The sequence below is a fragment of the Equus quagga genome, chromosome 11 (genome assembly GCF_021613505.1).
Source record: "Equus quagga isolate Etosha38 chromosome 11, UCLA_HA_Equagga_1.0, whole genome shotgun sequence".
In the NCBI taxonomy this organism is placed as follows: domain Eukaryota; kingdom Metazoa; phylum Chordata; class Mammalia; order Perissodactyla; family Equidae; genus Equus; species Equus quagga.
The window spans coordinates 92,178,708-92,194,850 of record NC_060277.1 but is presented as its reverse complement, the minus strand read 5'-3'; the positions used below and the strand labels follow the sequence as shown (position 1 = coordinate 92,194,850).

At 43.7% G+C, this 16,143-nt stretch overlaps 1 protein-coding gene across 1 annotated transcript in view; it reads right to left on the bottom strand.

Moving 5' to 3' along the window:
- The window catches only part of SKAP1 (src kinase associated phosphoprotein 1), a 255,664-nt gene extending 244,068 nt beyond the window's left edge, over window positions 1-11,596 (bottom strand). The window contains exon 1 of the mRNA XM_046677751.1: window positions 11,446-11,596. Within this exon, the coding sequence (XP_046533707.1) occupies window positions 11,446-11,494 (49 nt within the window). The 5' untranslated portion in view covers window positions 11,495-11,596. The remainder of the gene's footprint in view (window positions 1-11,445) is intronic.
- Window positions 11,597-16,143: the final 4,547 nt, after the last annotated feature.

Genomic DNA, 16,143 nt, shown 5'->3' with positions numbered 1-16,143 from the left:
ATGGTTGCTGATCCAACTTCTGCAAAGTCTGATTGACAGCTTCTGATAGAAACAAAAATAATTCCCGATTCCTTGTCACAGGTACACTGAAGATATCAGACCATTGGGATTTCTACAGTCACTCTTAAATATCTCACTAAAATCAAGCCTCTAAAACTAGAGTGTTGAATTTTCCTACCCTAATAATGGAAGTTTTCATGGAAATCTTGTTTTATTTTCACACCAATTAAAGAAAAGTAGGGGGGGAAATGACTTTCAGTTTGTTTAGAACTCATTTTAAACCTTGCATTAAATTTTTGAACTGGCAATGAATTGCAATCCTTCAGGCATATATTTTTTGTCTTTTGCCTTTTACCAACAAGAGGTATACTTGCTGGGAAGGTTAAAAACATACCCACCAGCTTTGTTTTGGTTTGCAGGAAGTTGTAAGCACACAATAGAGAAATTGTCAGCACGTTCTGGTTATAGTTTCCTTCAGCCTGCTGATTGTTTCTGCCCCATGACCCAAGAAACGTGTGGTGTTTATATTTTTAATTCTCCTTCTACCTCACGTAGGGGGAAAAAATGACAATACCCATATACTCAGAGCACAGAGAAAACAAAAACCAGAAATTAAAACACAGAGAGTACTTTAGATTAAGTTTTAACTAGTGGCCAGACCAAAAATTTAGAGCTAACACTTTTTCAATCTTCATTTGAGTGTCAAAGAATCTGTCCTACAGAAATATTTGCATATGGACATTAAGATGCACATGCAGGTATGGTCTCTACAGCACTGTGGAAATACAAAAAAATTTGGAAACGACCTCAAGCTCCATCAATAGGAGAAGAGTTAAATAAATTTTGGAACACTGTGTAGCAGTTTCAATATACATACACAGGTAGATAAATTCACGTGGAAAAGTACTCAACACTGCTTTGTTAAAAAAACAAGTCATCTCTATATTTCTATGTTGTGCAAATATTCTATAATAGAAATGTATTTATGTGTCATTTTTTAATTTAAAAAAATACATGGACCATAACATCCACCAGAATGTCTAAAAATAAAAACACTGTAATCCCAAGTGTTGGTGAAGATATGGAGCAACTGGAACTCTCACACACTGCTACTGGGAGCATAAAACAGCTACAATGACTTTGGAAAACTGTTGGGAGTTTCTAACAAAATTAAACATATATCTACCCTATGACCCAGTAATTCTACTCCTAGATATTTATCCAAAATAAATGAATGCTTATGTTCACAAAACAAGTTATACAAGAATGCTCATAGCAGCTGTATTCATAACAGCCAAAAACTGAATAATTCAATGTCCATCAGCGGAATAATGGATAAACAAACTATGGGATATTCACCCAGTGGAATGCTACTTAGCACCAAACATAAGATAAAACTGATACATAATGATCCAGCTATCCCACTGCTGGGTATTTATCCAAAGAACTTGAAAACACAAAAGCATAAAGATACCCGCACCCCTATGTTCATCGCAGCATTATACACAATAGCCAAGACTTGGAAGCAACCTAGGTGCCTATCAAGGGACGAATGGATAAAGAAGATGTGGTATTTATACACGATGGACTACTACTCAGCCATAAGAAATGATGAAATCTGGCCATTTGTAATAACATGGATGGACCTTGAGGGTATTATGCTGAGTGAAATAAGTCAGAGAGAGAAAGTCAAATACCATATGATCTCACTCATAAGTAGAAGATAAAAACAACGACAAACAAACACATAGCACTGGAGATTGGATTGGTGGTTACCATAGGGGAAGGGGGCAGGAGGGAGGGCAAAAGGGGTGATCAAGCTCACACGTGAAGGGATGTACTATAAATAGTTTTCGGGTGGTGAACTTGATGTGATCTACACAGAATTCGAAATATATTGTGATGTACATGCGAAAATAAACAAATAAATGAAAAAAATTTTACAAAAAAGAAAAAAAAACTGATATATAGACCAACACAGATAAACCCCAAAAACATTATGTTGAAGACAGACACAAAAGAGATCATACTGATTGCATGAGGTTCCAGAACAGCAAAGCTAATCTATGATGATAGAAGTCAGAACAGAACATTGGTTGCCTCTGGGGAGGGCTACTGTTTGGAAAGGAAATTTTCTGGGGTGATAGAAATGTGTATATCTTGATCTGGGTGGTAGCCACACAAGAGTATACGTATATTAAAGTCATCCATTGTAAAATTTAAGATTAGTGCATTTTATGTATGTAAATCATACCTTAATAAAGTACTGGGAAGGAAAGAAGAAAGGAAGGAAGGGAGGGGGGGAGAAATGAATGGATTGATGGATGAAGAGGCTCATACAAAAAGTTATCAGAAAGGAGGGCTGGCCCAGTGGCGCAGCAATTAAGTTTGCACGTTCCACTTCAGTGGCCCAGGGTCCGCCAGTTTGGATCCCAGGTGCGAACATGGCACCGCTTGGCAAGCCATGCTGTGGTAGGCATCCCACATATAAAGTAGAGGAAGATGGGCACGGATGTTAGCTCAGGGCCAGTCTTCCTCAGCAAAAAGAGGAGGGTTGGCGGCAGATGTTAGCTCAGGGCTAATCTTCCTCAAAAAAAAAAAAAAAAGTTATCAGAAAGGAAAAATTATCTTAAAGGGAGTGTGATTTTAAGGAGATTTATTACAATGCAGTTAAGAGATATTTTCTGTAGCTATCTAAGTATCCCAGCATACTTCTCATACTTGATTTATAACATACAGTACCTTAATTCCAACTCAACTACTGGTTTACCTAAGTATAAATATGTGTCACTGGCTACATTTTAGCAAAGCTCCTATCATGTGAATAAAAACTTTTTTATTTTATTTTTTTTCCCTATAACAGACTAATATTAGAATGTCAACAATGTTAGGAGACCCTAGATGAGAATTTGAGTAATTCATAAATGATTTTATCAAAGCCATCACCCTTCAGGAAAGCTGGCTCTCTGAACGCTAAGCCCACTCTGTTCCTCAGCCCACATCTGTCCTATCTTCCGTGCAAAAGCTGGATAGTAAAATTAAACAGCGGAACTCAGAGACTCCAAACCTGAAAAGCCATCTGTTATCATCACCGAACCTATAATGCAGCACCGACAAACCAGAAAAAGCAAGCAATGAACCTGGAAACACAGGGGAAATAAATATGAACAAATGTAGCAGAAATTATAGGATTTCTGTAGGGTGTAATGGTTTATAACGTGAAAAAATTAGATCTATGATAGTTATGTCAATATGTTAAGATTCTCCGATGTCGGTAAAACTTGAAACTTACCTTATTTTTCCTATATTTAAAAGGATTAAAAATTGTTTAAGTATTACATTTACGTAATGAGGTAAAAATGTTATTATCGTAATAGCTGGCACTAGAATTCCTTTCAGGGAAAGAACTGTCATTGTTTGGAAAAGTAACTTGTTTCTCCGTGTGTGGGTGTTGGTGGGAAGCTAGATAACTAAACAGATAGCTAAATTGCCTTTTCATGTGGCAAGAGGAAAAAAAAAAATTTGTTTTCGTTTTGCTCCAGATAAGACAGAGGGAGAAAGTGCCAGCAAGAAGGCAGAAGGTGGGAGCTACATCAGGTGAAGGGCCAGATGACCGAGGTGGCAAAAGGGCATTTAGGAATAGGGATACCTAATATTCAATCGAAATCATGTGCACTACTCCAGGGTAACCCCTGCTCCCTCTGCCTGCACCCCATGGATCTCCAGTGAAGTCACTGCACTTCAAGGAGGCTGGCTTTTGCAGAAATTGAGGACAAGCATATGTCCAGGCCAGGGCTTCTCAATCCTGGCACTACTGACATTTTGGGCTGGATAATTCTTTGCTCTGGGGAGCTGGCCTACGCACTGTAGGAAGTTTAGCAGCATCCCTGGTCTCACCCACTAAATGCCATCAGCACCCTCCCCAGTGGTGACAATGAAAAAATGTCTCCACGTGTTGCCAAAAGTCCCCTGAGGGACAAAATCACCCCAGTTGGGAATCACTAGTTGAGGCCTAGATGACGCAGGACAGAGACATGCACAGAAGCAAGGGAGCCTGGAAGGAAAGGTGACCTTGAGAACGCACGCTCCTTGAGAATTACCCAGATCTGGAGGAGAGGTTTGGGCTTCCATCCGGAGTAGATACTGCCCGGAGTTCAAAAGGCCCGGGCAGCCCACCTAACATCTACGCTATACGCAGAACGAAGGGCAAATATTTCCACTGACTAAAAAAAATGAGCAAACAAAAAAGGAGAAGGGGAAGAGTGATGTTTCATTTTTTTAATTGAGAAGTAATGCAAAAATACTATTTTTTACACACACACATGCACGCGCCCACAGAAAGCGTTCTATAACAAGGTACAGAATGCACAACTTTCCTAAGTTAGCAGTGACGCTAACGTCCTCCGTCCTTCCTCCGTAAAGTTTCTCATAGAAATGTTCACTGGGCTCTGATCTAAGGAAGGAAGGAAATGAAGGAGGCCCTGAAAGAATCCCTAGCACCTCCCCTAATTTAGGGAGGCAAAGGTGGGCCACTCACATAAGCAAAAGGCCGCGTCTGGGAGGTTTCCTGTGGGAAGGCAGCTGCGACATGAGAGATCAACAGGACTTCCTCAAAGAACAAAAATTTTAAATTTTATTTACCGAACATTTACATGGTGTTTAATACATGCCAGACACGCTTCTAAATTCTTTTCAAATATTCATCCCTTTATTCTTCGTAGAAATTCTGTGAGATAGGAGCTATTATTATGCCAATGTTACAGATGAAGAAACTGAGGAGCAAAGTCAAACAGGGACTAAGAAAGTGGCAGAGTCAGGATTTGAATCTAGGTAAACTTAGCCCAAAGGAAATATACAGGACCGCTGAGAAAACACTAAAGATCAAAAAGAAAAAACCATCTTGAAGAACTAGAGAAAACGCCTCCCTCTGAAGTAGATTTATTATTAAAGAACAGAAACGTTTAGGAAATTTCTAATCATATTCTCAACAACACCCAAAATGTCATTATATCCATAAGCCAGAGCTTTGCAGACGTAATGAAAATGAAATAATGAGTGATGAGGAAAGACTACATGGAAATTTGTTCTAAATAAATAAATGCTGGATTTAAAACCATAACAAAGTCCGTGACAGATGAGACAACAAAAGAGATGAAATAGAGAGTAGATTAGTGATCCAGTATATGTATAATATAAACCCCAGTATGACAGAATAAAACAGCTGGAGCAGAAGTAATGATAATAGAAGAAAACTTTCCCAATTAAAGAAAGACCTACGTCTACACATCAAAAAGGTTCACTATGCAACAGGCAAAATTATGAGAATGTCTAAGACCTTGATACTATCTGGTGACATTTTTGAAAGGAAAGAAAAATACCCCATAAACATCCACGCAGGAGGTAGGAGAAATGGATTATAAAAGAAATGTATCAGTGGCTGGCCCAGTGGCACAGCGGTTGGGTTCACGTGTTCCACTTCAGTGGCCCCAGGGTTCGCCGGTTCAGATCTCTGGTGCAGACCTGAGCATTGCCTGTCAAGCCATGCTGTGGCAGGCGTCCCACATATAAAGTAGAGGAAGATGGGCATGGATGCTAGCTCAGGGCCAGTCTTCCTCAGCAAAAAGGAGGAGGATTGGTGGCAGATGTTAGCTCAGGGCTAATCTTCCTCAAAAAAAAGAAAAAGAAAAAAGGAAATGTATCAGGCTGTCATCAGACTTCTCCTCTACACAACTGAAGACCAGAAGATAAGGGGAGAACTTCTAGAGGTTGAGTTGGGAGGGAGAGGAAGAGTGTGACCCTAGAACCTCATGCCCACAGCTAAATTTATATGAAACTAGATAGACACACACTCAAACCTGCAGAGGCTCAGGAAGTGTAGTATCAAAGTGCCCTGCCTGAGAAACTCACCCGGCATTATATTCGAGATCATCATCTACTAGGACTTTATGCCCTGCCCAGTGCGGTAGCCACTGTGACTACTGAGCAGCTGAAATGTAGCTGGTGCAATTGAGGAAATGAATTTTTTGTTTCACTTAATTTTAGTTAGTTTAAATTTAAACAGTCACACGTGGCTACTGGCTACCTTAGCACAATCTAAACATCTGAGAGAGAAAGAGCTCAAGAATGAAAAAGCCAAGGTACAAAAAAGTAAGCGATGAACAAATTAAACAGGAAAAATTATTAGAGTCATGGTTTTTAAATATTATTCAAATGTCAAAAAATGATTCTTATAATGCACATGATAAAAACATTAATAATTTTCTGATCCTAAAATCTCAAATTATATCAGCAATTTCACATTTCACACAGGAGGAAAGAGCCAAAAGATACTGTTTCATTCTTAATGTTGCTAATCAGAGGGACATGGGTCTTTTTTTTTTCCCAAGCCATAAGGGTAAAACTACCAGTGGCATAAAACCAGGATGAGTAACTTCTAAATTACTCAAAAGAAAAAAAAATGTAATGATCTAAGAAAATGCTCAGGAGACCACAGTAAGTGGAAAAAACAGCATACAAAACTATACACACAATATATCCCAACTTTTAAAGTTCATGTACATAATAAAAACTGAGAGAAATAGATGGAAATTTACAATGTTAACTATGGATGCCTGTATATCATTGTGTTTTCTAATTTTTTTTTTTAAAGATTGGCACCTGAGCTAACAACTGTTGCCAATTTTCTTTTTTTTTTCTGCTTTTCTCCCCAAATCCCCCCAGTACATAGCTGTATCTTTTAGTTGTGGGTCCTTCTAGTTGTGGCATGTGGGACACTGCCTCAACGTGGCCTGATGAGCGGTGCCATGTCTGCACCCAGGATCCGAACCTGTGAAACCCTGGGCCACCAAAGTGTAGCACGTGAACTCAACCACTCGGCCACCGGGCCGGCCCCTCTAAATTTTCTACAAAGAGCATTATTACTTTTACAATCAGAAAAACTTACAAAAAAGAGAAACAGAAGAATGGTCAAATCTCACCTTTCAGAATTCAACTGACTAGTAACCCCGTCTATCTAGAAGACAACCCAGTATCAAAAATTAAGCAAGAAAGACTCTGAGCTGCTAAAATACATGTCACAAAATCTATGCCTAAAGGTTTGGGTACCAGTTCATCAAGAGAGCCCTTCATACCTTCTTTTACACATATCTTAATTCCAACAAACCTGATTATCTGATGTTCCAGAAGTATTGAGGATATAGCTACACTGAGAACAGTGCAAAGTGACAGGCCTGGCCTAACAGTAGGAGAAAGGCGACAAAATAAAAAGACAAAACACAGGGACATTCACAAAGCAGCCCAGGGGCAATTATGGCAGAAACATCCCTAAACAACTTAATATATCTCCATATAGTATGACAATAGATACTCACTACAACAACTCTGAGTTAGAAGTATTCAGAGGAGGCCCTCTGAACACAGACTGGATAACTGAGGAAGTGAGAAAAGTTCCTAATACATTTTAGAAAAAGACTGATCACCAATGTTTACAATAAAAAGTTAGAGTGCTTAAAGAGAATATCCTCAGCTATCCAGAGCAACTCACTCCTGTGAGTTCCACAGAACTGGAGTTTTACTATATTGAAGAGGATTTTATGGTTGGCTGCATTGACCAATACAAATCTGGAGAACAATCTGGAAGGAAATGATTGACGACTGCTTCTTTCCAAGGAAGTTTAAAAATAAGTAACCATAGGCCTATCAGAACCAGCATTAACGCAGCAATTGCTACTAACTGCAGCCAGGCTGGGGATGTTATTTTGGCTTAAATCCATGGTCTACGGAGGATTTAGGTACCTTACAGGTAGCTGGAACCTACTAGCTATTAGGGTAAAGTCAGTAGGCCCCATTCCATCACACAGGACACACTGTGAACCAAAGAAACATTTATTCTATCTCCTTTATACTTGCCTCTTGTGCTTCTGACTTCAAAAGCCGGGCCAGAAAGACAAGGAAGAAACTGATTATGTTTGTATCTGTGGAGCAAAGATTATGCAAACTGCCAGCACTCCACTCTTTCTGTTTTCAGCATGGTTATCACAAAACAAAAACAAAAAGATAACTTCTACATCTGAAGCCTGATTATTTGAAAACAGACCTGAATATTTCCTCCTCTTTCAATAAGGCAGTAGATGCCCTTCATTTTACTTATCTATAAGATACTTACTTGCTGATCAAGGAGACTAGTTACTATTTCTATAGGAGAGCTTGACAGTCTATTAGAGGAAACTGTTTCCTGAGTTACTCTAGAAGCCTCTCGCTGCTTTAACATCCACAAAACAACCAAAAAACCAAAAAAAAAAAAAAAAAGTCCCCACCTTCCACACACCCCCAGAGCTAACAAGAGAAAAACATAATCACAACCCTGGTTAATGGCCCTTTAGTACTCTGACCTCCTCAAGCTTCCGCAGTATTTGTCTTTTGTTTGTTCCTTTTTCTTTTAAATAATCTTACTGGTTGCTTTTTCCTGATTACAAAAGTATCACATGGTCATTGTGACCATTTAAACAACACAAAGATGTATGAAATAAAATTAATAACTTCTCCCTCCCCCACCCTCACACTCCCCTCCCAAGGAAACCAATGTTAACAGCTTGCTGTATATTCTGTCTTGCTCCTTCCCAGGCTTACAAAAACATATACAATATATGAGGCGGAGGGGTGTTTTGTTTTGAAACAAAAATGAGGTATTATATAGACTATTGTGCCCCTTGCTTTTTAGTCTTAAAAATGTTATGGACACTTTCTAAGCCAATAGATATAATCCATCACATCCTTCTTAATGGCTGCAAAGTATTCCATAAGATGGATAATTCATTCCAGCTATCGCCCCACCTTTCCCAACTCATGCACATTTAGGAGGGAGCCTTGTACACATACTTCATGTCCTTTAATTTCAGTAACACAGATTCCTAGAAATGGGGTTTCTGGGTCAAATACACCACGTTCAAATGTTTAAAAATTTATCCCTAAACAAAATTAATTTTAGACCTTCAGAATTTCTGTTCCTTTCTTCATTATGCAAAATTTTGGCATAAACCTTTCACAATGCTTTGCATATTTTATTTTTAAAAGCACACACATTATGTCAAAAAATTCCCCTGTCATTTATGCTCGTAGTTATAAATAAAAAACATGCTTAAGTTACGGCTGTGACGGCCAGTGTTAAATCATTGTGCAAATGCTTATGTCTTAGTTTATGAAAGTAGTAATTCACTGTGGGAACTCCCTCCCTCACGGCCATGTGGCGGCTCTCTCACCCTGTGACTCCCTCCGCTGCGTGGATGTAGAGGTCAGGACCCACAGATGTTCTAATTGTCAACAGTTAACCTTAAAAGGTGTATGTGGGGGGAGACAAGTAAACAGCAACAGACAATAAATGGATAGCCATTATGGGTTTCTAATATCCACAAATTATTTGGACTACAATTAATAATTCTACCGGTCTATGCCAGAGACTGTATTCCATAAAAAACAAAACCTATAACCAATAGGTTGCTAGGATTACATAAACCTTTCAAAAACATATTCTTCAAACATTTTTCAATAGAATTATTGATTGAACCCCAGTTTTACATTTTTTCCTCTACTTCAGATTCATTCGAACTGCAAACTTTAAAAAAAGGCCTTAAAGAAATACATTAACCAACAAAGCTCCTTAAAGTTTAATCTCAGACTCCTCCATATATTCTAAAGACCCAAGCACCTACAGAGATTGTTAAGACACAGCAAGTTTGATACAGAACTATGTGACACGCAATTAATCTCCATTCATACCCTGCTCCACTTGTCAGCAAACAAAGGTTGTGCTTTAGAAGGAGATCTGAAGACTTCAATTAAAAACAGTCAGCTAACAAGAAAATAATCTAAGTTAAAGGAAGGTGGCAGGTGCAGAAATGAGTTGTTTACCAAAGTGTCAGTTTTGAACAATAAAGAACTGACATCAAAAATGTTGAAGGAGTGGATTTCATTGCAAGCCTCTGAAAATAAAAAGGAATTTTCTACCAGGGCTGCACACAACACGGTAGTATAGTTTAACAAGCTTGTAAAACAGGTTACCTCTCATCAAATGACAGATACCAATAAAAAGAATCACTTTATATCTTTAAATGCAAGGGCAGAATTAAACTTTTTCCAGTTCCTTCTCTCCTGGAAACCAGACACTTATAGCCTCTCTTTACATATCAAATATTGAACTGACAGCAGAAGGAAAAGCTGGATTGCCTCTTCCTAGACACCCAGAGGATGCTCTTTTGCCCTGTGAATACTTTCCTCCTCTCAAAGTTTAGATTTAGTCAGATCATAAGTAAAATGGATTCTGGAAACTTCATCTCAAAAGAAATACCTAGTTGACAGCTTTTACATAGAAGCAATCCAGAATGGAAACAGTGCTACAAACAGACCAAAAGGACTTGCCAAATAGCTGATTAGGAGGCATTTATACCAAGATAACAAGGTAATGGAGATATAAAACCAATTAAATTGAGAGAAATTGGAAAAAAAAAATACTGCTTGCCAAAAGTATGACCTGCCCAAAGCAGGCCATCTGTTAAATATGTGTCAAAAATGTCACTTAGATGCCAAAAGGCTTAATTCTGAGCAGCTTCCTCCTGGGACCCTTATGCAAGCACAGACTCCAGGCCTCTGTCCTTCCCGGAAGGTCACTTACAGGAAAGCCAGTTACCTTCTCCAGAAAAAGTGTGAACCGAGCAGATGATAGTGCCCATTAGCACGAAGTCTCTTTGGAGTGTTAGAAGTATGTGTTGAGTGTTCGTGAGCACGGCCTTAACTCTTAAAAGGATTGCTTAGGCACTGTAATTTGAAGGGGAACACATCACAGTGGGGGCACTTCTAGAAAATGAAGAAACCTAATACTGAGCATCAGCCTGCCCTGGGTGGATAGCAAGACCCTAGAAGTCTTCCGGCTGGTGAAGGGAGGCCTGGGGTTTCCGCGCTGACGACAACTCACGCTAACCCCAGGCCCCGGCCCCCAGGATGCCACGAGCCCCTCGCAGCCCCTTGAGAAGCAGGAAGGTGAGGGTCTCCAGTGAGAGGTGGCGGGGTGAGGGTTGGGGAGGGAGGAGGGCGAAAACCTACAGACCTAGGGGGAGTCCGGAGGAAAAAGGGACAGGTGGACCAGCGAGGTGGCAGAGGGGACCATGAACCGGGCCTGAAGTTGCTTAGAAGCCCGGAGGTTAACTGGAGACGCCTTCAGGGAAAAGAAAACGTGGAACTGCGGGGAGTGAAAGGGACCCCGAGGCGGAAGGATGAAAGCCTGGCTTTGCAGGGTAGAAGACTCTAGAAGCCTTGAGGCGCTAGAAGTTGTTGAGAGATGGAGCTGAAAAGAGAGCCGGCCTCGGGAGCCCCTGGCGTTTCCCCCGTCCTCCTTCGGCTCTGCACTTGGGGACCGACCGCACGGTCGGGGGGCCGGGCCGGGCCGGGCGTTACCTTGCAGGAGCCAACAGATCTCCTCCGGGAGGGCGGCGGCGGCCTGCATTTGGCGGGGCGCTGGGGCGGCCGGAGTGGGAGGCGGGAGCGGGCCGTGAAGGCCTGGGGCCGAGGCGGGCGGGCGGCGAGGCGGCGGCTTGCACGGCGGAGGCACCTGTACCTCTGTCGCCGCCGCCGCCGGGCCGAGCCGCAGGGCGGGGCGCGCTCAGGAAGTGGCGCGCGCGGCGGGCGGGGGGCGCCCGGGGCGTGGGGGGCACCTGTGCACGCGCCACTCGCGCCGGTGCCCAGAGGGACAAAGATTGGGGAGGGGGGGCGCCGCATCACGCAGGGCCAATGCTGTGCCCCTCCAGAAGCCCCCACCAAAACAAAAGACTTCACGCGACTCAAAGGAACCTCGTCTCTTGGAGACTTCGCATCCTAAGCACTGGACAGTCGGCCTCAAGGGGCGGGTTTAAAAGCCACCGTGGTGCCCGAAGCGGGGCGCGAGGAGGTAGAATCCGACGACGAGGTTAGTCCCTGCCCAGCACTGCAGCGCTCGATCCCCGATCCATTCGCACGTCCACGTCCGGAAAACCAGGGCAGGACGTTCGCGCTCTCAGGCGAACCACGAGGTTTAAAGGGAATGACCATAAATCCCAGCAAATAATATAAACCCACCAACACTGGGGAGAATCAGAGCGGCATGGCTGCAATGGACACAGGAAGCCCAAGTGTCCCTTCCTCCCTAAGGCTGAGGGGATGGGAGGAAAGGAAGGGGTCACCTGGGGAGAAAGCCGAGGAGAGGGCAACGGAGCCCTTTCCCTCTAAGAGCCGGCAAAGGGAGCAAAGTGAAGGACAAGATCGCAGAAAGGATCTCTCCCTCATTCCAAGTACAGTAGGGGTCAACGTCCTGCTTGTGATACGGAGCCGCCATATTGCAGGATGTTACCGTTGGGGGAAACTGGGTAAAGGTAGACTAGATCGCTCCGTGTTATTTCTCATAACTTCCGTGAGTCTACAGTGATCTCAAAATAAAGAGTTTACTTTTTAAAAAAATACAATGGGCCAAGTGCTGTGAAGAAGGTATGAGGTGCCATTGACGGTGAAAGGAGGGAGATGAATATAAGAAAAGGAGGGAGGGGCCGGTGTAGTGACTTTAATGGTGCGTGCGGCATTTGAGATGGGCTCTGAACGCCAGACTTTGAAGGGGCAGGAGAGCTTTCCAGGTGGAAGGACCAGAGTAAACAAAGATGGAAAAGCCTCTCCCACTTGAGGAACAGCTCAGAACCCTCTTTTCCTGGATGGTGTAAGGAAATTAAGATTGTCAAGAAAAATTGAAGCTCTTTTGTGAAGGGACTTGAAATTCAGAATGAAGATTTTGAACTCAATTGAGTGGGCACTGGGGAGCCATTGACAAATCCTGAACTGGGGAGTGACCTAACCTGAGCCCCTGTATAGTCTGTGATCTTGCACATCTCACTTCACCTCTACCGTTTTCCTTCTTTGTAAAAAAAATGGAGCTTCTGTTATCAGACTCTGCCTGCAGAATATGTGGGAAGGATTGGGAGTGGTAAGACAGAGGACACCGGGAAGATGGGGGAAGTGGTTTTACAGCAGCCACGGGGGAAATAACGATGGATAAGGGGACAGGAGCAGCAAAGAGAAACTGTCCAGAAAGACTCCTGGTAACAGTGCCTGTCTCCCGGCATAGTTTCCCCTCCAGAGATACAGTCTCAGGGTTGAGGGCTCGATCCTTTAAAGGGTATAGTGGCTTTGAGCCATCCTTACAAGTCTGCACCCTGTGATCTGAAGAGGAACGGTGCCTTGGTTTCAGGCTCCCGTGACCCACCCACGAGCTGCAGCAAATTGGGGTGGGAGTGAGGGGACAGAAGTTGGCAGGAGTTTCTGGGGACTCTGGCTCCCACTACAACTCCTTCTTGCCCTAGGAAAGTTGACAGTGGCCAGCCTGCCTCCTCCAGGCTCCGGAGCAATACTGGTGCCCCACTGGGGGCATTTTTTTACCAATCACACTGCTGCTTCTATAAAATTGTAGCTGCTCTGGAGTCCTTTTTGAATACTTAGGGCATGGGTTAAAAAAAAATGAGAGGATACATGGGAACTCTCTGTACCATCATCACAACTTTTCTGTAAATCTAATTGTTCTGAAAAGCAGCAGGGGGGCCAGGTGTCCTATATGTAACCCCAGCACTTATGCCTTGCGTTCCCTCTCAGCAGTGGAAGGAATTTGATAATCTTCTTCAAGGATATTTGTGAGACGCTAACATAGGCTACAAGCTAATGAGTTGTTTGATAAAGACCAATAAACCCAGGTAATTGCACATCCTCTCAGGCCTCACTGCCTGTCATAGCTTACGTATAGTGAGGGAAGCAGCGGAAGCTGGCGGCATAGGTATTCTACATCCATTGTAGGGTTTAGAGAGGCGGAGGTAGAAGGAGGTACAGAGTTGGGTAGTGTGCAGTGGGTGACTGGCAGATTTCAATACGGCATTGTCATGTTGCATCAAGGTTCCTCGTTGCAGATAGAAACCTGCCTCCGCACATGAGCGCAGCCCCTCCTTAATCATCTGAGGACCCTGGTTCAGCAGTCAACCTCACTCCTAATGACATTCTGTTAAATGGACAAATTCCTTTGAAGCCTTGTCCTTCTTTGAAATCCAATTTCGCAGGAAGCCAAATCTGATTGGGGGTAGCCATGGAAACCACACGGAGGAGTCTTAGAGGAGGTGGAGAGAGGCAAGGCAAAATGTGATAGTCGAGAGTCCTTTACTGCTCTGTCGGAAATATCAAAGGGATCTGGAGAGGTTGGCAGCAGACGAGTCCCTGCTCAGGTCCTGTTCTGTGTGGCTGGGTACCATGTGGCTGTCACGGAAGTAAGCAGCCAGCTGTCTCTGCACACAGGCAGGGGGATGGAGCAGAATACACAAATCCCAGGTCTGTCTGCCTCTCTCTTCTTCCCCTCCCCCTCCCCCCAATTCCAGCAAGATCTTAGCATCCCCTTCTTAGTGGCCTGCCCCTTAAAAACAAACAACAAAAGAATGACAAGGTTAAAATACAAGGCCCTCACAGATAGGAGGTCCTTTGGAGCAGAGGCCATGAAATTAATCTGAAATTCCTTGTAATTAGATAAGATAAGGGTATCAAAAGAGATGCAGAGCAGTGAGGAATGGAGTCCTGCAGCACAACATGCGGAAAATATACCGCCTGGTCCACCGGGGCCCCTCGCACACTGTCAGCAGACAGGAGACACAGAAACAGGTCCCATGCCAGCCTCTGGGCCACTTGGAGATGTCACCTCATGTTCTCGTGCCAGGTGGGCACTCACTAAATATGCATCCATGGGGTGTCCAGAGGGCTCCATCAGGAAGAAACAAAAGCATCTGGCACCCAGAATGTCATGGGGTGGGAACAACTGCAGGCAAAGCAGGAGCCGGCTGGCACTGCTGCACTGTGGATGCAGTCGGTCTGGAGAGGAGGCTGTGGAGGGCAAGCTCTGGGGCTTTATTGCGAGGTGGTTATTGATCTCTGGATGCTAGGTCACGACATGCGGCAGAGCTGACGTCTGCCCTGTGGATGTGCGGCCGCTGCATCTCAGCCCCTCGGTCCCAACCCCATCAACCGGGTTTATTGACTCTTTTATTGACGATGCTGGGGCCTAATGAGGACAAGAGCTGCACACTTCATTAAGGGCTGTGGAAGGAGAGATGAGGCGTCCCGCCGATGCCAAGAACCAGGCTTACTGCGTGCTTTGCAAGGCTCTGGCAAGCAAGCCTCATGCCACCCCTGAGGCAGAGGAGACAGATAAAGTTGCTCACTTGGATGCATCATTTCAGTGGCCTTAAATGCAGGGTTTCCACAGCTTGCCGGAAGCCTTGCTCTTACTAATTAGCTAAAACTTAGGAAGGTCCCATTATACACACTCTCACACAAATGCACTTCGATGGTCTCCCCTTTCAGCTCACATGCCTAGATTCTCTGCGCTGATACATACAACCAAATGAGCAGGTTCTCATATCACATCAGGGAACATTCCCAAAGCAGGTTCTCAGTGAGGCACAGGCTCAGAACAGAACGAGGGATTATTAAAACTCTAAAGAATCTTCAAGGTGATCCAATTCAAGATGAGAAACAGACCCAGTGCTCTGCCCAGGGCCAGCCTGCTCACCAGGGGCTGCACGGCATTAGATTCCTTGTTTTGCAGCTCTGGGCCAAAGCTCTCATAGACCTGAACACCTGAGATGGGTCACTTCAGTCCAGGGATCACTGAGCAGCTCTGTGAAGCAGTCATTTTTAGTCCCCTCCATCGTAATAGTAAATTTCTTTCTTTGTTCTTTATCTCATCTTCGTATCACTCCCCTTATTATTTTTTCCCTGTATTCTCCAATCACTTTTTTGTGTGTGCCTTCTTTGCCTATCCCTTAGGCCACATTAGACATCCCCCATGGACGCTGCTGAGCCCAGCAGAGACCCTAAAGACCGGAGAGGTTGCTGACTCTGACATTCTCTGTCTTTGATTGGTTCTCTTGGGAAGTGGAAGCGGAGGTGGGGGTGGGGGGCACGCAGAGTGTGTCAGCCGCAGCCAGATGAGGCTGTGCACTCTCCTTGAGATGTGCAGGCAGTCTGCAGGGCTCATCTGCAGGGGAGGCAGGTGGGGCCGAGGCCCATTTTAAAGGCTAGATGTTTGCAGACATGATAACTTTG